This window comes from Rana temporaria, chromosome 5 (assembly GCF_905171775.1).
Source record: "Rana temporaria chromosome 5, aRanTem1.1, whole genome shotgun sequence".
NCBI classification, from domain to species: Eukaryota; Metazoa; Chordata; class Amphibia; order Anura; family Ranidae; genus Rana; species Rana temporaria.
In genome coordinates, this window is record NC_053493.1 from 391,323,030 (window position 1) to 391,343,538 (window position 20,509).

Sequence of the window (20,509 nt, forward strand, 5' to 3'; positions counted from 1 at the left end):
AAGACCTCCCCCCAAATGAAAAAGCTTATCAATACAACTGGAATGGAAAAAAGATCAAGTAGATCACCTTGTGTCATGAATACAAAAAAAAAAAAAAAAAAGATAAAAAAAAGAAATATAGTCTGACCTCTTTTTCTGCGAGATTCCTGGATTTCTTCGCAAAGCTTTTCAAATTCTTCATCCAGCTCTTGTTTAATCATTGCATACGCCGTGTCCTTCATAGCACATGCCCTGTGGCGGATCATCCGATCTGGAATAGGGAAGAAGGGATAAAAATACAAAATAAAAAAAAAAAATGTAAATTAAAACTTAGAAGTGCCTTATGAATCAGTATTTTATATATATATATATATATATATATATATATATATATATATATATATATATATATATATATATATATATATATATATAAATATAATAAATACACACAGGCATGGGGCAACATTGTACACCAATGGGCTTAATGCAGTCACAAAGTGGTTAATTCTGCATAAAGCACACATGAAGTTAAAAAAATAAATTCAAAAGAAGATACAGTAAATGAGTGAATCCGCTTATGCAGAAAATGTTTTGGCAGCGCTTTATATTTATAAAAAAAAAATGTATTCACCACTTTTATTTCTATTACAAGGATTGTAAACATCCCTTTGAAATAGAAAGATGGGGGGTTTGGTGGAGGATTTAGCCTTCTGCCGCTTCGGAAAGTGATCCAGTGACTGATGAGATACTTGGACCACTTTTATGGGAGGAAGCCAGCCGCAAGGTGAAAAAAAAAAAAAAAAAATTTAGGGTTATGGCTGGCTGCTAGCTTCAGCCATAACCCCGGTAAACCACTTGCAAGCTACATATACATATTGCAGTCAGCGGGTGGTTTTATTGCATGTACCGGGGGTCCCCGACTCACGAAGGCCCGAGTTTCGAACTTCTACTTACGAACCAGGCGATGCGGGGACGCTCTGCCATTTTCCGTGGACCGTCTGCTGTTCTGCGCGGCCAGACGGAGCCTCGGGAAATGTCCGTAATTGCCGGTCTGCGCATTCGTGGCCGACTTACGAACATTTCCGATCTACAAACAGGAGGAAAGTCCAACGGGTTCGTAACCCGACGACCCCCTGTACACTGGGGGTTAAAACTATTTCCAGGGATTGTCGTTAGTTCCGATTGCATGCCTTGGTATGTGCGACAGACTTTCCAACGACTAAAAGTTTAATTTTACACCATTTTCTTCACCACAATTTTTATTTTTTTTAAACACTTTGTAAGCTAAAGTGGAATCAAGTCCCATTTCAATGTTATATGGTGGTCCTTATAAACTCAAGATCCACCATGTGACTAGATTTGAATAAAAACCAAGATCCAGCAACAACTAAATCTCACCTTAGTACATCTACCCATAGGAGTTTAAAAGTACAGTGGAACCTCGGATTGCGAGTAACGCAGTTAATGAGCGTTTCGCAATACAAGCACTGTATTTAAAAAAAAATCCTAACTCTATTTGCGATTGTTGTCTCGAAAACGAGCAGGAATTAGGCCAAAGCGGTGTGCAGTACCGTGTTTGGCCTGAGGTGGGGGGCCCCTCGGAGCCAAGAGGCGCCGTTCGGAAATCCACGGAAAGGCCCGAGGACAGCTCAGCCGACCCCAGGAACGGAGTCTTTCCGAGGTGTCCTCGGGCCTTTCTGTCCGTTTCCGAGGCTCTCTGGCCCCCACCTCTGGCCGCATGCGGTATTGCATGCCATTGAAGTCAATGCAGAACATATTTTCGTTTCCATTGACTTAAATGGGGAAACTCGTTTTGATATGCGAGTACTACGAGCATTCTCCTGAAACGGATTAAGCTCGTAATCAGAGGTGTCACTGTAGATGGCAAAGTCCTATTCAAACTGCCCATTCAAATCGGGTCAAATACAGGGGGGGTTCAACAAATGGAAAGAAATACAACATGCCCCAGTTGATGCACTTTGAGGCAAAACATGTCGGGTACATGAATCTGCTCCAAGCTATACTACGCCATATACGGGTTTTTTTTTGTGATCACTATCTTGCAGGCATCTTCCAGGGCGCCTGTACCATTTCATTGTTTATGTGTTAGTTTTTTGGAATAAATTAAGTTTCATTACTACCATCTGATTCATCTGCACTATGTGGAGGCTTTTCTCATTTCTTTTTATGGTGGATATTGATGTCTGGATATCTGGAGTTGGGAGATATCAATGCAGGAGAGTTAAAATTGTCTATGCATACCCCTATCTGGCGCGGATATAGGAGGTCACTTTCCATAGGAGCTCCAAGCTGCATGTGAGCCTGAGTGGATCATGTCTTTGCCTGTTTGACCCACTGCTGTCGGCGTGTGTGCCCACTACAAGGGGTAAGAGTATTCATTTCTCTCCCCCACCCCCCCCCCCAGTGTTGGAGTCACGTTCCTGGGTGTTACAGCTGCTGAACATCTCTTGCATCCACAGGAATTTAAGGCTACTCTACATTGCATAGCTACGATTATATAGAATATCTCTCTTCATTCATTTTTTATATTGAGCATTTCTATGTGGACTTCAAACATCCTAATTTTTATGTATTGTTTCTTTATATGCATGTGAATTCAATTTTTATATACATATACTTGCTGTTTGTACACGTTTGGACTGGTGTGTGTGCACCTAGGTCCATCTTAATATGTGTTTGTCACGACTCCACAGGCCGCACATATTCTGTGTTTTTGAAAACACATACAAGTCCATTTTTTAATTGATATTTTTCACAGCGCTGCGTTTTTTTAGTGCTTAAAGAAATACAATAGCTCACCTCCTGGGTCCTTGTCTGGATTGTACTCCAGTGCATTACTGCAGATAAGATCAATGTCCTTCAGGTATTCGTTCACAGTGTGATATTTGTGCAGATCAATTTTGCTTATAACAGTTGAGAGGTCCATAGGCTGGGCAATCACTGTGACATAATCTGGAACCTAAGAAATATGGAATGTTTACAAAAAATATTTAATATAGTCGTTTAGAAAATGAAAAGGCATGACCTGACTACAACCAAACCTCCATCTCCCTCTATAGACCAAGTCACATTTTTTAGGCTGTTCCTGAAGAAAAATAGGATTTTTTTAAAAACTGTAAAATCCTCTTTAGTGTCCATTGAGGGACACTTGCCTTACCTTAGGGGAGGTCCAAAGTCAGTCCAACACATCAAACAAAAGCCAACAGGACCAAAAAAAACAGAATAAGGTCTGCAGCTCAAAAAGCCCCCTGAAGGAGCTGCAAGACCAAGAATACATGACCTGCAAATTCACTTTTGGCGGCATCCACCTGGTAAAACTTGAGAATGTGTGAACAGAAGACCAGGTGGCAGTCTTGCCAATCTGGGAAATAGTAGATTGATGCCAAAAAGCCCAACAAGCACTCACAGGCCTAGTAGAGTGTACCTTAATGGCAAAGAGAGGGACCCAACCTTTCAGAACATATGTTTGGATAATTGTCTGAGCCACCTAGAGATGATTGTCCAACTGAACCTTGACTGGATGACCCTCTATCAGGATGGTCAAAACTTCAGAGACAGCCAAACTTCAAAATTCAAGGATGATTGGAAGAGGAGACTTCTCAGATAACCAAGACACAAATGCCTTGTATTGATAATAGCAGGGGATAAAATGGAGAAAACTCCCCAAATAATCCCCGTTCTCTAGGAAGCTTGGTCAAAAGAAGGACCAGTTGGCCATGCCCACATCCCTCTGAGCTAAAAGAGCCCCAGAAACAGAGGATGCCGTGCACAGGCAGCGACATTACCCCACCTGGACTTGACAACTGGTGATTCTAGTGAATTCAACCTGGGCTTATATCCAGCAGTGACTTCATTCCAGAAGTGCCAGCAGGGGACCCGAGAAGAGGAGGATCCAGGCTGCTCTGTGCAAAAACCACAGCCCAGAGCAAGCATGTATAACACGTTTTTATTATTTAAGCTTTACCATCACTTTAATATAAATATGTGATTTCATTTTTTCAAACTTGCCCAATCATACACACTAAATAGACCTGCTCAAGTGCATTGAAAAGCTTTCCCAGTATGCAAAACCCTGAAACGGATCTGTGCCCAGTGTCGTAAAAGAAGAATGAAGCCTTTCTGTATTTTCATTACAATCATTTCACCATTTCAGACTGCAAGTCATACAGACATGAATCCCAATTACCTCCTCAAGGTCCACTGGCTTGGTAAAAGCCCTGAATCGTTTATCAATATCGATTCGGTGGGTAACATCCCTCAAAAAGACCCTCAGTTCACGGAGCGTGTCTTCCTCCTGTGCTTCCAATCTTTTTAGCTCCTCGGTAGTAAGTGGGCGGGGCTCTGGTGGTGGAGCCACTGGCAGCACCTCAAGAGCTTGGAGAACTGATAAAAAAAAAAAAAAAAAAAAAAAACAACGCATGGTAACTTTGCTGTAAGGATACCTTTATTTTATTGCTAAGACTTCAAGTCGCGCTACCCAAGAGCATACATAAAAAAAACTAACACCACAAAGTGAAAATTTATAAAGTAACCAAATAAATGATTAAAAAAAATCAATAGCACTTGTGTTACTGAGTGAACAAATGCATATAGTGTCAAATACTTGACCATAATCATAAATAAAGTGTCCAAAAAGTGAAGTCCAATTATGGAATAAAATTTGTAGCAATCCAGGTGTGTAAACCGTTTATAGTCTATCCTTAAGATTTATTGTTAAAAAGCAGTAAAAAAAATAAAATAAAACACACTTACAATGTAGCTTGAATCAGAAAGCCTGGAGTCCGAAGTGCCGACCGGCACTTCAGACTCAAGAAGTTCCGATTCAAGCTACATTGTAAGTGTGTTTTTCTACTGCTTTTTTACAATAAACCTTAAGGTTTTTACACTATTGGAGCTTCTATTTAATTTTTTTATACCACGCTACCTGTACACAGGTTCGAATGTCCATAGAGGGATCCGACTAGCGGTGAAGCAGGCTTGAGACGCTTCCCGATAACAGGCTAAGCCATTATATGCTGTACCTGATCCTCTATTACGGGGGATCACGGAGTTCCGGTAAGCAGTGAATCTTTCCATTGGTGGTGGAGTTCACAGTCACTTTTTCCAGTTTGAAGAGTGTGCCTCTATGGATAGACAGTTTACACGGGTGGATTGCTACCAATTTTATTCCATATTCAGACTTCACTTTGACACTATTTTTATTTATGATTATGGTCAAGTATTTATGACACTACCTGGATTTGTTCACTCAACACAGGTGCTCTTGATTTTTTTTATCTGGTTACTTTATACATTTTCACTTTGTGGTGTTTATTAGAGCTTTTTTTATGTATGCGCTTAGGTAGCGCGACTTTACTTATGTTACACAGGAAAGTCGCTGCTTCCAATCTATACCTGTAGACCATACCATAGGTTTACAAGCGTGGCACCATTTCTTAGCACAATTTCTCTTTCCCCCTCTTTTCAAGATGAGACTAACCTGCCTTCCTTTTGGAGGTTGGTGGCTTAGCAGCTTGGTTCAAAATAAGATCCTGAAAGAAAGCTTTCCTGTCTTCCTTGCTTGGTAACTTAACATTGAAGACCTCCTCATAATCATCCAGAAACAGATCTTTTAACTATAAAAAGGGAAAGCAGAACAGTTATAATCAAGTATATGTATTTTCTGCATTAAAAATCCTGCCTGTCCGCCTCTTATTTACATAGGCTACAGTTCCACTTTAGGGGCTGTCTGCTGGAAGAGAAGGAAGGATCGATGACAACTTCTAATGGATTTGAAGATTGAAGGATTTAAAAGTGGCTGTAAAGATAGGAGTTTTTTTTCCTTAATGCATTCATCCTCTGCAGGATTCCCCCCCGAGATCCTAATCCAACAATGTGCCCGAGAGCAGCAGCTCTCTCCACTCACTCAACCCTCAGGACATAGAGGCAGCAGTGGGAGCCATTGCCAGCCTGTGAGGAGAAAGCAGGGGTAAGGCCAAGCTACATTCTGTGTGTTCCTGGACACAGAGCATGGCCAGGAAGCAAGCGGGCATCAGTGCCCCATAGAAGTGGCTTGCTATGGGGGCACTCACGTTGAAAGGTAAAATCTACATAACTTTAACCGTTTTGGACAGTGAAAATACAACTACAGACCCAGGGACAACGAGGAGAGGACACCTAGTAAACATTGCCCAAAGACTCAATCCTGCAACGGCCAACCCTATAATACTACAGCAGTTGCCAGTCTCTGGATTCAGTATAGTGACCCGCTAACCCGGAACAAGCAAGCAGGTTAAAAAGTCAGTGTCTGATCTACATACTTAAAGCGGATGTGCCATGGGAAAAAAAAAAATATTAAAAGCCAGCAGCTACAAATACTGCAGGTGCTGACTTTTAATATTAGGACACTTACCTGTCCTGGAGTCCAGCGCCGATCGCAGCAGAGGACGAGCGATCGCTCGTCTCTCTGCTGCTCCCCCGCTGAAAGAACCAGGAAGTGAAGCGCTGCGGCTTCACTGCCCGGTTCCCTACGGCGCATGCGCGAGTCGCGCCCGCCGATTGGCTCCCGCTGTGTGCTGGGAGCCGAGGGTTCCCAGCACACAACGGGGGGGGGGGGGGGGGGGGGGGGACGGGACGACGGGATGTGACGGAATGCCCGTCTTTTGCCCGTGAATGCCGGGCCGGAAGTGGGTGCAAATACCTGTCTTTAGACAGGTATCTGCACCCCCCTCCCCCCTCCCCCCTGAAAGGTGTCAAATGTGACACCGGAGGGGGGGAGGGTTCCCATCAGCGGGACTCCACTTTAGGGTGGAGAACCGCTTTAATGCAGGTCTGTGTCCAAATGTAATAACTCACAGGATCAGAATGACAGCCAGGGAATCTGCATGCTATACTGCAAAAGATGACTTCACATATCTAGCCGTACAGATTTCTAAGAGTATTGCTTTCTCAATCCAATGCAAGTTTCTTTATTCTTGCCAGATTAGAGAAAAAAAAATTCTAAATCTCATTGGTTGCAAAGGAATGTTGGGCCTCATTGAATTGTAGTTTAAATGAGGCTTGATTGCATAATTGTTTAAAATAATTAAGATCTAACCCAGCTTGAAATGTGAAGGTAAAGATCTAGCTAGACAAGAAGGAAAACATCTTTATAAAACACTAGCTATTTTCTCTAAAACTTTGATTCTTATCCAGAAAACGTATTACCTCTGAATCCAGATTACTATATTCCACGTCACTTGTTGCCAATAGGAGGATTGGAGAAAACGATGGTATACTTCTGATTAGTGTGAGAAATGTTGCTTTCAAGGTAACGCCAACAGTCTCCCACCATAGATGAATGTGTGGAATATACATAATGCTGGGAACAGTCCGTCTTGCTTCACGAAAGAGCTGCACCAGAAGGGAGAAGTTGTTCACGGTTAAGCTCAAGTCATTCTATTCAGTGTCATCTACCTACATTTACAGTCTGCATATCTGAGGCTAGCATTGCTTCAATCGCAATTGTCAAGTATTCCTTGCTATAGAATTCTGTAAAGCAGAACATCCCATGGGGTCTCTGCAACTTGGAAAAAAAGGACCCCCCCGGTAATAAAACGCAGGCACCACAAAATTAGCAACAGTTTTTACCCCCCCCCCCCCCAGGTTTCCCCTTCGCTCCCCACTGATCCATTAGTTATTTCAGCTCACAAAGAATGTTAGAACACACAAAGCTGGATGAGAACACCAAAAACTCCAAGTGAACAGGAATTAGGAATCATGGCAGCCAGATCTTACTGTTGAGTATTTGAGACATAAGGAAAAGGCTAGCGATGCACCATAATAAAAACTGGACTAAAACCCAAAATTCAGGATGCACTTGGCTGAAAACTGAAATGAGCAGCTACATTTTTTTTTATATACACAATTCGAGTTTTTAATATCAAGAACTTAAATGAATATGAACTTATTCTTGGCCATTATCAGCATCTTTTCGGCCGATACGCAGCTTCCACAGCGAGCAGTTTTTAAAGCCATTTTGAAGAAAGCACAAGAAAAATGTATTCCCTTAAAAATCCTGAGCTAGATTCAGGTAGCTCGGCGCATAGTTTTGCCGGCGTAGCGTATCGAATATACGCTGCGCCGACAGCCCAGAGCAGCATTCACAAAGCACTCGCCACGTACGTTGCGGCGTCGTAGCGTAATATGCTCGGCGTAAGCCCGCCCAATTCAAAGTAGGCAGGTAGTGGGCGTGCTTCATTTAAATTAGCTGTGACCCCATGTAAATGAAGGTCCGATCGAATGGCGCATGCTCAGAATCACATCGCAAATACTCCCTAAGATACAACGGCTCAATGCGAACGACGTGAACGTAACCTATGCACAGCCCCATTCACGTACGACTTACGTAAAATTTGACGGCTGTTCCGACGTCCATACCTTAACATGGGTTGTGCCTCCTATAGCAGGGGTAACGTTACGCCAGACATACACCTTACGTAAACGGCGTAGATTACAGCGACGAGCGCAAGTACGTTCGTGAATAGGCGTATCTAGGTCATTTACATATTCTGCCCGTAAACCAACGGAAGCGCCCCCAGCGGCCAGCGTAAAATATGCACCCAAGATCCGACGGCGTAAGAGACTTACGTCGGTCGGATGGACGCCAAATTCAGGCGTATCTAGGGCGCATAGATAGCACGGCGCATTTGTTCACTTACGCTGCGTATCTGTAGATACACAAGTGTAATTGCTCTGTGAATCTAGCTCCCTATGTATATCTTCACTCTGGTCCACTACAGCAGTGGTCATCAACCCTGTCCTGCAGGGCCCACTAACAGGCCAGGTTTTATGTATTACCTTGGGGAGATGCAGTCTAGAATACTGCAATCATTGAGGAGCAAATGATATCAGCTGTGATGTATTTCAGTTATCTTGCAAACCTGGCCTGTTACCACTGCACTACAGCATTAAAAAATCTGCTTGCCGCATTTTTTGGTGCAAATTGGTGCCATTTTTTTATTTATTTTTTTACTCACAAAAATGTACTTGTGGTGTGTTTAACGTGCCCATAATGGGCACGGTAAACGCACCACAGCTACATTTTTGTGAGTAAAAAAATATAGCACCAATTTGCACCAAAAAATGTGGCAAGCAGATTTTTTAATGCTGCAGCGGACCAGAGTGAAGATATGCATAGGATTTTTAAAAGCAATACATTTTTCTTGTGCTTTCTTTAAAATGCAAAATGGCTTTAAAAACTGCTCACTGTGGAAGCTGCCTATCGTCTGAAAAGATGCTGCATATGGCCAAGAATAAGTTCATATTCATTTCATTTCTTGATATTAAAAATTCGAATTGTGTATAGAAAAAAAAATTAGCTGTTCATTTCAGCACCTTTTTCTATCAGCAAAACGTCAATAACCTTAGTTTCGGTGGCTGCCATAAATGAACGCATTGCCTAGAAAAGGCATTTATAAATGAAAGCATTATAAAAGATGGAAGACCAAAGGAGACAGACGTAATAGAGATGTAAAATTAAGAAGAGCTCTAGTGCAAAGGTTAAAAAAGGCAAATTCAGGCTGCAATGTGAAGTCTGTCACATGCCATGGAGGTTCTTCCGCTTAAAAATGCCAGAGACAACTCCGATTGGCAGAGGGCATCTGTAAACATCGCTGCTTTTTATAAATTGCATTTTTTAAAGCAGCGGTATTGTCATACGTCTGCTTTTAATATTTCCCCTAAATTTACCTTGTAATGCAAAACATCGCCAACATTTATTCTGTTCATTTTACCTCAATAGCACATGCTTAGGACTTTAACCAAAGATATAAAAGTTTAATTACCTGTGCACAAGTTTCTTCTGGAGTAGTTACACTAACCCCGAAAAGCACAGCCAAATCCAACGTGTAGACGGTGAACTTTTCCAGAGTGTGTATAAGTGCTGGAGCCAAGTGCGTCCCCTGACCCAGGCCTGGCTTCCCACAGATCAGAAACCTAGGTCTGTACGAAGTGGGCTGGTGATAGGCATTCCTGATCAATATAAAAAAAAACAGTGTAACTCTTGTAACTATACAATGAATACAAAAATGTCTTAAGACCCGTACACACGATCCGAAAATCGTACGAAAAATGCCGCTTTCAAAATGATCGTACGATAATCGAATCGTTAGTACAGAGCTTCCGAGAGCCGATCAGGACAGGTCATCCAATTTTATTCTATCGGACAAGCACAAAAAAAAATTTCTTACGATGCCAGATCGTACGATTTTCGTGTAATCAGTACAGATGTCGTTCGAAAATGCATTACAACACATGACATCACTTCCGATTTTTTATTCTGCCGTACAAGAATTTACGTGACTTTAGTAAACTCAGATTCGACGTGAGATTAGCATACAAAAAAATACGGATGATTATTCGTCCGATAATCGGATCGTGTGTACCGGGCATTAGTTTCAAAATTTGAGGGTAGAGTTTCTCCAAACAGAAAAAAAAAAAAAGCATCAACAGTAATGAAAGAGCAGAGTGCAATGATCACCATGCACTTTAACCCGTCGCTGAGCTACGCAAATACAAGCCCCACTGGACTGTGCTTTTTTCCCCGTGGGGACACATCACACGGCACACTACCAGCACAGAGACCAGGGGGGGCTCAGCAAGAGCCCTGGGTACTGTACGAATGATTGAGACCCAAAGCTCCCGATACTGGGTCACTTGATTGCTGCGATAGCCTCCGATTGGCTATCACAATGATTAGTCACTGTGAAGCCCGCCACCGTGTTCTTACTGCAGGGTTGTGCAATTAGCGGACCTCCAGATGTTAGAAAACTACAAGTCCCATCATGCCTCTGCCTCTGGGTGTCATGCTTGTGGCTGTCAGACTCTTGCTATGCCTCATGGGACTTGTAGTTCTGAAACAGCTGGAGGTCCGCTAATTGCATTTCCCTGTCTTACTGAATGGAGGAGAGATAATCTCCCTTTACAGAGGGGAAAAAAATACCTATAGATCAAGTTTGATCTAGGTCATTGCTAGGGTTAGTGTTTGGGTCAAGGTCAGTATTTTTAAATTAGAGTCAGTGTGTTTTAGGTAGAATAAAAAATGCGCACTATTATTTCAGGGCTGTACTACGAGTATAAACAATATACACATGTGGTATCGCTGAGATCAGGAGAAGATTTTGGGTTGTTCTTTGGTGTAAAGTAGGGCCGAAACTAATAGACTATGAAAATTGTAATCGATTAATTTCATAATCGATCAGTAACATAATGGGGTTAAAAAAACTAAAACAAGCCCTTTATAGTACAAAAAAGCAAATCGCTACTGTAAATATTACTTTCACTGTCTCACAGTAAAAAAAAATGAACCCCTTACAGTAGCGATTATTTTCTCTTTTTGTACTTATTTTAGTTTTTTTAACCCCCATTATGTTACTAAACATCTCAGGCCTGGGGTCACACCTCTGTTTTTTTGGTGCTTTTTGCAGAAACACTACAGTTCATTTACATGTTTTCCTATAGGACACGTTCACATCCATGATTTTTTTTTTCAGCTGCGTATTTGGAAAGGGCAAGGACTTAACGCAAAATAGTGCGCAAAATATTTTTTTGTTCAATATACTTTAATGGAGAAGCTGCAGAAAAGCATGTAATGTGTTTTTGCGGCATTTTGTGTTTTGTAATCTGCCCAACAACAAATTGGCTCCAAAAAAAAAAAAAAAAGCTATATATTTTTTTTAAGGCTATTATCCGATTAATCGAAACAATAAATCGGCCAACTAATCGATTATGAAAATAATCGTTAGTTGCAGCCATAGTGTAAAGTTATGGTGGTAGCAAGACATACAGCAAAAAATTATATATATATATATATATATATATATATATATATATATCCAGAAAGGAGATATCCCTCATTTACCACCAAAGGCCCAATTTGCCTTGGGAAAAAAAAAAAATATGTGGTATAATCCACCTAGACGCACAAAGTAGTGATGATATGTACTAACACATGTTAAAGTTGTAAAATTGTGCTTAGGCATCAAAGTTTTACCCTTAGGCGTGAAGGGGTAAAAAGTGGTTCTAAAGTCACGTTTTTTCTTTACCTTAATGCATTCTCTACATAAAAAAAAGGTAAAAGAAAAAAAATGTTTGATTAATGTATTATAGGGTATAAGCCAGGGTTTGACAAATTTGCTTGGAATCTAGGAGCCAGAAAACGTGTTGCGTCAAGCTCACGCGCAGAAGCGAACACATACGCGAGTAGCGCCCGCACATGTAAACGGTATTCAAACCACACGTGAGGTATCACAGCGATCGTTAAGAGCGAGAGCAATAATTCTAGCCCTAGACCTCCTCTAACTCAAAACATGCAACCTGTAGAATTTTTTTAAACGTCGCCTATGGAGATATTAAATGGTAAAAGTTTGCCTGCATTCCACGAGCGGACGCAATTTTGAAGCGTGACATGTTGGGTATCAATTTACTCGGCGTAAAATTATCTTTCACAATATATAAAAAAAAAAAATTGGGCTAACTTAACTGTCGTCTTATTTTTCAATTAAAAAAAGTATTTTTCCCCCCCAAAAAAGTGCGCTTGTAAGACCGCTGAGCAAATACGGTGCGACAGAAACAATTGCAACGATCGCCATTTTATTCTCTAGGGCGTTATATATATATATATATATATAATGTTTGGGGGTTCCAATTAGAGGGAAGGAGATGGCAGTGAAAACAGTGAAGAGAACACATTAGAACTGCTGTTTTACTTGTAATGCCAACGGCCACCACCAGATGGTGCCAGGTCACAGAAGGGAGCTTGGGCCTTCACAAGGCTGCAAAGCCGCGGCCTCAATTACCGGCCGTCTCGGGCCCGGTGCGCGGGAGCGCACAGAGACATAGGATCCGCCGCCTCAATTAATTAATTGAAGCCACGGCCTCAATTACCGGCGGGCGCGAGGTCACAATTTCTTTTCGCAATTGCGACCGGGCGCCCAGATTTTGTCGAGCCCTGAAAGCAAACTCCTTCACTGGTTTTAGACAAAAGTGAAAGAGACATTAATTAGAATTACAATTATTTAAATGCTACAAGTCAATGCATCAGATTCATAAGAGTACTTACACATTGAGGTGAATAAACGGTAGATTTTCTTTCGTTTTGCCATTTGGTAATCTATTGATTATTCCATTTTCAAACACAGAGGGACCTTCATCGTCGCTATAAATCAGATCGTCATCCAACAAATCAATGCCAAGTGCTTAAATATACAAGAAAAAATATATAAGTGAAGGAGATACTTACAAGTGACCTTATTTCAAAGTAGTAGTGGTGCCCTTGGGGCTTCCATTCAGTTTAATTACGTTTATGTGCTTGAAACAACTAGCTAGATTCAAGTATACCGCGGCGGCATAGCGTATTGTATTTACACTACGCCGTAAGTTAGCTAGGCAAGTACTGTATTCACAAAGTACTTGCCTGCTAAGTTACAGTGGCGTAGCGTGTATAGGACAGGCGTAAGCGCGGATAATTCAAATGAGGATGTGGGGGGCGTGTTTTATGTAGATTAACTGTGACCCGACGTGATTGACGTTTTTTGTACATATCCCAGTGTGCATTGTGGCAAAGTACGCCGCAAGGACGTATTGGTTTCGACGTGGACGTAAATTACATCCAGCCACATTCACGGACGACTTACGCAAACAACGTAAAATTTTCACATTTCGACGCGGGAACGACGGCCATACTTACATTACTAGTCCAGCTATTTGATGGAATAACTTTACGCCTGAAAATGCCTTACGTAAACGGCGCATTTTTATTGCGACGGGCGCACGTACGATCGTGAATAGGCGTATCTAGTGATTTACATATTCTACGCTGAACGCAATGGAAGCGCCACCTAGCGGCCAGCCTAAATATTGCACCCTAAGATACGACGGCTCAAGCCGTCGTATCTTAGATAGAGATACACGTAAACCTATTTGAGAATACACTTAAACTTAGGACGGCGCAGATTCCGAGTTAGGTCGGCGTATCTACTGATACGCCGGCCTAACTCTTTGTGAATCTAGCTAAACATGTTGGTTTTCTTGATTTACACCAAACTAGTTATATGCAGAGTGTAGGCCCCACCTACTGTTCCTTTACTGGTATAGCTTTGCCATTTGTAAAAGTTAATTATGTATTCTCTTAAAAATATAAGAACAAAGCAATATGGTATCTGAAGTTTATGGAGCAGGAAGGTTTAGCTCTCTGTCCTAGAGACAGAACAGACCTCATATTTCAATATTTGATGGTCAAGTAAAAGCAGTTGACAACATACCAGTCACAAGTGAAATGTAGGGCCCGACATAGCTGGCTCCCCAAAAATGTTAGTTGCCTGGCTGTGTCTAGTTTTAACAAGCAAGTACAACCCAAAATAAGCATGGTGTAGTGTCAGAATTCAGTATCTCTATACATGTCCCTGGTAAGTGCTCAAGCATTAAAACATTGCACAAGCATGAAAGCTCTGCCCAGATAAATCTAAACCTGTTGCTGTACCCTTCATGCAGAAAGCAAAGATGGTTTTTGAAGTCCAATTGGACACTATTATGGCTTGTCTACCAAGCAGTCAATTAAGAAACCAAAGAAGGAATGACAGCATACAGCCTGGTGTAAAGATATCTGGCAGTTAAACAAAATAGACTTCTAGAAGACAGACATCCTAAACGTAGATCAAAATTCATTCATGGAAAGCTTTACCGTTAATGAACTCTTAAAAAGTATTTAATCCCCCCCCCCCCCCAGGTCTACAACATTCAGTAGATAAAACCTGGAGATCCTGCCATGTAGGTCTTTGTTCAGACATTTTCTTGCATGGGACAACTACCCCCCCCCCCCCCCAATCCTGGGGCAGGTAGCTAAAATGTAGACAAAGTGCCTGAAAGAGCCTGGCAGAGCAACATTGTTGTGTGAGTGGAGGGAGGGGTCATTATTTATGGGAAAACACTCAAGCTGAAAATGGTTGTAGTCAGGTGTTTTTATCTTAATTCATTCTATGCATTAAAGGGGTTGTAAAGGTTTGCGTTTTTTCACCTTAATGCAGCGCTTCGGAAAACATGCAAAATCCTCATCAGTGGCTCGAATTGAGATTGAGTGTGTCCAACAGGTGCAGATGATCAGTCATGTGATACAGCTGCACCCATGGCGCGTCATCATAGCTGTGGGGCGCCCCTGACGGCGTCTATGATTAAATGCATTGGGTTGAGCTGGATCAGGTGACGTCGCCAAGCACCGAGGTCGCCCATCTTGTTGGTTGGAAACATTTCCTTGTGTCAAATGATTTACATGCAAGATTTTAACAGACGTTTGGCAAGTATAATTTATGGATTTTAAATATTGGATGTTTTGAATGCCGCACAAGAAAATCTATTCTGATTTCTAAACCCTACATGCTCCAAGATTCGGTTGTGGAGGAGTACCCTGTATCGTGAGGATTGTTGATGCCAGGTGTTTCTGGCGTTTAGGATCCACTTTAAGAGCATTTTTCTTCTATATACATAGGGTTCCACCCCTGATAGTAAGGGTCAGTGTGTGCATTACTGTCGGAGGATCTATCTCAGCACTTAATTTTGGAATCTGCACCTGTCTGACTCCGAATCTCCATTTGAGCCACCAGACTTTTCTTTTTTGCATCTCTATACATTATATAAATTTAGTAGGGGTTAAAGTAATACAGAAAGGTCTTACGCACCAGGCTTTTTATGTTTAATTCCTTCTTCCATATGTGGGAAAACTTTCTTCAATGCTTCCAAGATATTGCACAGGGTGTTCTGAAGCAGAGGCTGGATAATGCAGGAAAGGGCCTGTCCAGGGGAGACAACAGCTCTCTGTGACGCAGGCACAATTTTTTGCATGGCAAACATGAAGTCTCTAGCAGTCATTTTAATAGAGGACACATCAAGCTGCAGCTTCTCGGTTGTTGTGTAAATCTGAGGGTAACGCTTGCGTAAAGCGCACAAAGCAGCTTCGGCGCACAGAGACTTTACGTCAGCCCCACAATATCCTGAAAAAGAAGAAGAAACAGCATTATATACGAAAAAGCACATATCCAATCCATAATGTTGTCCTGTAACACAATTCAGCTCTTACCAACACATTTTTCCGCCAGTTCCTGCAAAAACCTTTCTGATGGATGTGGATTCCATTCTTTTGTGTGAATTTTCAGAATTTCCATACGTGCCTGTCAGCGGGTAAATAGCAATTACAAAAAGCATGAAATGCTGCAAATCGCATTATATCTTTATATTTGATGAGCAATTCCTCCACCTTTGTATCTCATCAATAGATTGAAGCGCTAATAGACAACTACTCTAATACTGACACCTTGTGTAGGTTCTCCTCCATCCCCTCAGTTGCTGGCAGGTCAATACAGTGAGACTCGGTTTACACTGCTGCAATGCCACTTTGATGCGATTTACAGTGCGACTGCATATTCTATGGGGCCAAGTCACACTGTAAATCGCACCAAAGTATTGAAGGACCCTTTTCCAAAATCACGACCTACTATGAGTCCCATGGATTCGAACGGGCAGTATTGAAGCCAATGAGATTTCCCTTGTCATGCAATTCTGTGTGACTCAAGTCACACTAGTGTGAACAAGGCCCGAATATTTTGGTATGCTATGAAATGGAATGTGGTGTTGAAACCTTGTCGGTGCAATTTGCACTACAGGTATTATTAATGGCAGAAGGTGTTCAAGAATTTTTCAGAAAACGGTATATGACGATATGTTTATGTAGGCACCGTGCATTGCAAAAGATGTAGTTCTACATTATGTCATACCAATCATATTTAATATTAAAATAACGGGATCTAGGATTTGTGAGACTGCTGATGAGCAAATTGTAAAAACACTTTCATATTTACATCTCTGTCAGGCAAGTTGAAGAGGAACTCCCGGTCAAAACGCCCTGGCCGCCTCAAAGCAGGATCAATGGAGTCAAGTCTGTTGGTGGCTCCAATTACAACAATCTCTCCCCGACTGTCCAAACCATCCATAAGAGCCAGCAATGTGGAAACAATGGAACTAAAAGTTTCCAGAAGGAAAAAAAAAGAAAAAAAAAAAAAAAAAAAGAAGAATTAAATACCTATTAGTTGACACATAGAAACTACTCAAAATATATTTGTTCAAATATTCTTTATGAGCTTTCCAATAGTTTTATGCATGTTTATGGAAGAATACATTTTTAAAGGTTTGAAAAAGTGAAGAAAAAAAAAAATACTAAAAAGCAATAGATGAAGTTGCTTAGACGCTCACAAACATTCCAATAAAATATACACCAAAGTAGCAAAATACACCTGGCCTAAATTTTAGGAGAAAAGGCTATTTGCAAAATTTTAAACCAGAAAACAAAAGAAAACTATTCGGCAAAAAATTAAAAACCCAGTGGGGATTAAAAAAAAGTATGTTTTTTTTTTTTAAATCCATCACTTACCTAGGTGGATGCAGAATTGAACCGATGCAACCTGCTGGATTTTACATGCAATCACCACTAGTGGCCGGAATAGCCGCTAGCAATAATCACTGTCACTGGAGAATACAATGGCTGAGGGATTCCCCTGTCAGCACGATCTGTGTTGATTGGGAAATCAAGCAAATTTCTTCCCTGCAATCTTTGGTGGCAGGAAAGAAATTGGCTCCATTGTTTGGCTTGCTTTAATTGATCCGACATCCAGTAGGCTGCCAATAGCACCAGCAGCTTCATACTTCTTTGCTTCAGCTCTGCGTACCCAGGTGTTGATTTATTAAGTGCCGTTAAGCTGTGCATGAAAATAGAACAGTCGATCGGTTATAGTACCTATGAATTTGATCTTGTCTGCTTGATCGGACTGGTGCCAAGCCATCAATCTCATCAAAAAATATAATTGATGGACGCATCTGATAAGCCTAAGAAACAAAACAAAAATAAGTTAGAACTGAAAGGGTGCAGCTATTAAACCAGAATAAAAGGGGTTGTAAAGGTAAAATAAATAAATCCCTAAACAGCTTCCTTTACCTTAGTGCAGTCTTCCTTCACTTACCTCATCCTTCCATTTTACTTTTAAATGTTTTTATTTCTTATGAGAAATCCTCACTTCCTGTTCTTCTGTCTGTAACTCCACACAGTAATGCGAGGCTTTCTCCCTGGTGTGGTGTCGTGCTCACCCCTCCCTTGAGAGGGCGAGCAGGAGAGTCAAGACGCTCTCTACATTGCAGATAGAGAAAGGAGCTGTGTGTTAGTGGGCATCCTACTCTCCCCCTCCCCTCTCAAGGGAGGGGGCGAGCATGACACGCCAGGGAGAAAGCCTTGCATTACTGTGTGGAGTTACAGACAGAAGAACAAGAAGTGAGGATTTCTCAGAAGAAATAAGGACATTTAAAAGAAAAATCAAAGGATGCGGTAAGTGAAGGAGGACTGCACCAAGGTAAAAGGAAGCTATTTAGGGGGAAAAAAAAACAAAAAACATTCATACAAAAGGTTTCCCATAACCGTTACATTCAAGGCATGCCATGAACTGACAGTTGCTTGTGCTCTCAACTGAACTGTCAAGCCATCAAATGACTGGTGTCGAAACTAAAATCGCATGTAGCACCATTGAATTTGCAGATCAGCAGAGGCAAAGATGGCCACTTCCTCAGCTGTAAAGGATAGGAGGGGTTAAGTTCCACTTTAAGACGATTTTAAGGCCAAACCACATAGGGCTGCTGGGTGAGATTTAGCAAACAAAATTGTCCATTAAAATTGTGGAATAAATTAAATCGGATGCAGAATTGGTAGCAATTACAAAAACTAAATGGGTACAAAAGGCTTAGTACACATAGCCCAGCTGCAGGTTGTCTTGCATCCAACCATGTAACTTTTCACTTTAATCACCAATCTTTACAGCTTATTCCAAGTCCCCTTCCACACGGAGCAGACTGCGCCTACATAGTGGGGAATCCGTCTGCTAGTCTGCGTCCAGTACGCTTATGCAGAGCAGACACAGCCTTGCTCTCTCCTCAATGGGCGGTAACATGTAAACGGACCGCCTGTGTTTACACCCGACTGCCATCCGATCGATAGATGGGGAATGTGTTTTTAACAGATTGGATGTAGGCCGGTGTAAAAAACGGACACATGCCAATTTACATTCGCTGCTCCATAGAGGATAATGGATGGTCCAATCAGGTCCGCCTTAAAAAAAAAAAAACAGACAGGTAGACCCGATCAAACCGCCCATGTGAAAGGGACTCAACATTGATCAATCAGGTTGTGCATCTCTACCTGCAATACCTTCTAGATGGTTACGATCATTGCTCGATTGACCTTTCTAGAGATGGGTGAATAGGTAAGCCCACTATTATTGGAGGTTTCACAGAAGGAGGTTATATCACTGTTGGTGTTGGATTTCTTTCAAAGAATTCTTAACCAACGTCCACATGAGTATGTGAGAAATTATCTATAAAAAACATTTGTGTTATGTTTTACTGAATTTGTATTGCATAGGCAAAAACGTTCCAATAGTTTAAAATTGCCTATCTGTACAGTCTTGCCGGCAAACAATTATATTCCTATACATTTCTTAGACTTGCAGTAATTTCTGCCCACAATAGAAATCAGCAGAGGTCTAATGAGGTTGGCGCAAAGCTATGGCACCAAGGATTGACCAAGTTCACACCACAATTCCATTCAAAGAATATCATCACCTGGTCAAACAGCAGTCGCAGCTGACGTTCCGATTCTCCAACCCATTTGCTTAAGCAGTCAGCTCCTTTCCTCATGAAGAAAGACACTCTTTTGTCACCGATACTGCACTCATTAGCCAGGGCCCTTGCAACCAATGTTTTTCCAGTACCAGGTGGCCCATAAAACAGACAACCCCTGGGGAGAGAATGAGGGAAAAAAATAAATAAACCACAAAGTGATTCATGCAGAAAGTCTCCTGCAAATGTTAAACTTTCAAAACCACAATATATGCATATAAGAAACTGCCTATTAAGAACCTGTTCCTCAAGGAAGCAGAACCATGTGCCCCTAACTGCCTTGGGGGAGGAGGGAGAGAGAACGAGAGAGAGAACAAGAGAGAGAGAGAGAGAGAAAAACGAGAGAGAAAAACGAGAGAGAAAAACGAGAGAGAAAAACGAGAGAGAAAAACGAGAGAGAAAAACGAGAGAGAAAAACGAGAGAGAAAACGAGAGAGAAAACGAGAGAGAAAACGAGAGAGAAAAACGAGAGAGAGAGAACGAGAGAGAGAGCGAGAACGAGAGAGAGAGAACGAGAGAGAGAGAACGAGAGAGAGAGAACGAGAGAGAGAGAGCGAGAACGAGAGAGAGAGCGAGAACGAGAGAGAGAGAGCGAGAACGAGAGAGAGAGCGAGAACGAGAGAGAGAGCGAGAACGAGAGAGAGAGCGAGAACGAGAGAGAGAGCGAGAACGAGAGAGAGAGCGAGAACGTGAGAGAGAGCGAGAACGAGAGAGAGCGAGAGAGCGAGAACGAGAGAGAGCGAGAACGAGAGAGAGCGAGAACGAGAGAGAGCGAGAGAGAGAG

General features: G+C 41.7%; 1 protein-coding gene across 2 annotated transcripts in view; it reads right to left on the reverse strand.

Annotated features, from left to right (window-relative positions):
* ATAD2 (ATPase family AAA domain containing 2) overlaps positions 1-20,509 on the reverse strand; it is a 69,283-nt gene that overhangs the window by 18,631 nt on the left and 30,143 nt on the right. For both annotated transcript variants that reach the window (XM_040354923.1, XM_040354922.1), the window contains exons 12-23: positions 19,669-19,843; positions 17,801-17,889; positions 16,869-17,028; positions 16,091-16,181; positions 15,693-16,004; positions 13,082-13,217; positions 9,807-9,993; positions 7,189-7,374; positions 5,483-5,618; positions 4,190-4,386; positions 2,803-2,962; positions 128-250 (exon numbers count right to left, since the gene is read on the reverse strand). In XM_040354923.1, the coding sequence (XP_040210857.1) occupies positions 128-250; positions 2,803-2,962; positions 4,190-4,386; positions 5,483-5,618; positions 7,189-7,374; positions 9,807-9,993; positions 13,082-13,217; positions 15,693-16,004; positions 16,091-16,181; positions 16,869-17,028; positions 17,801-17,889; positions 19,669-19,843 (1,952 nt within the window). The remainder of the gene's footprint in view (positions 1-127; positions 251-2,802; positions 2,963-4,189; positions 4,387-5,482; positions 5,619-7,188; positions 7,375-9,806; positions 9,994-13,081; positions 13,218-15,692; positions 16,005-16,090; positions 16,182-16,868; positions 17,029-17,800; positions 17,890-19,668; positions 19,844-20,509) is intronic.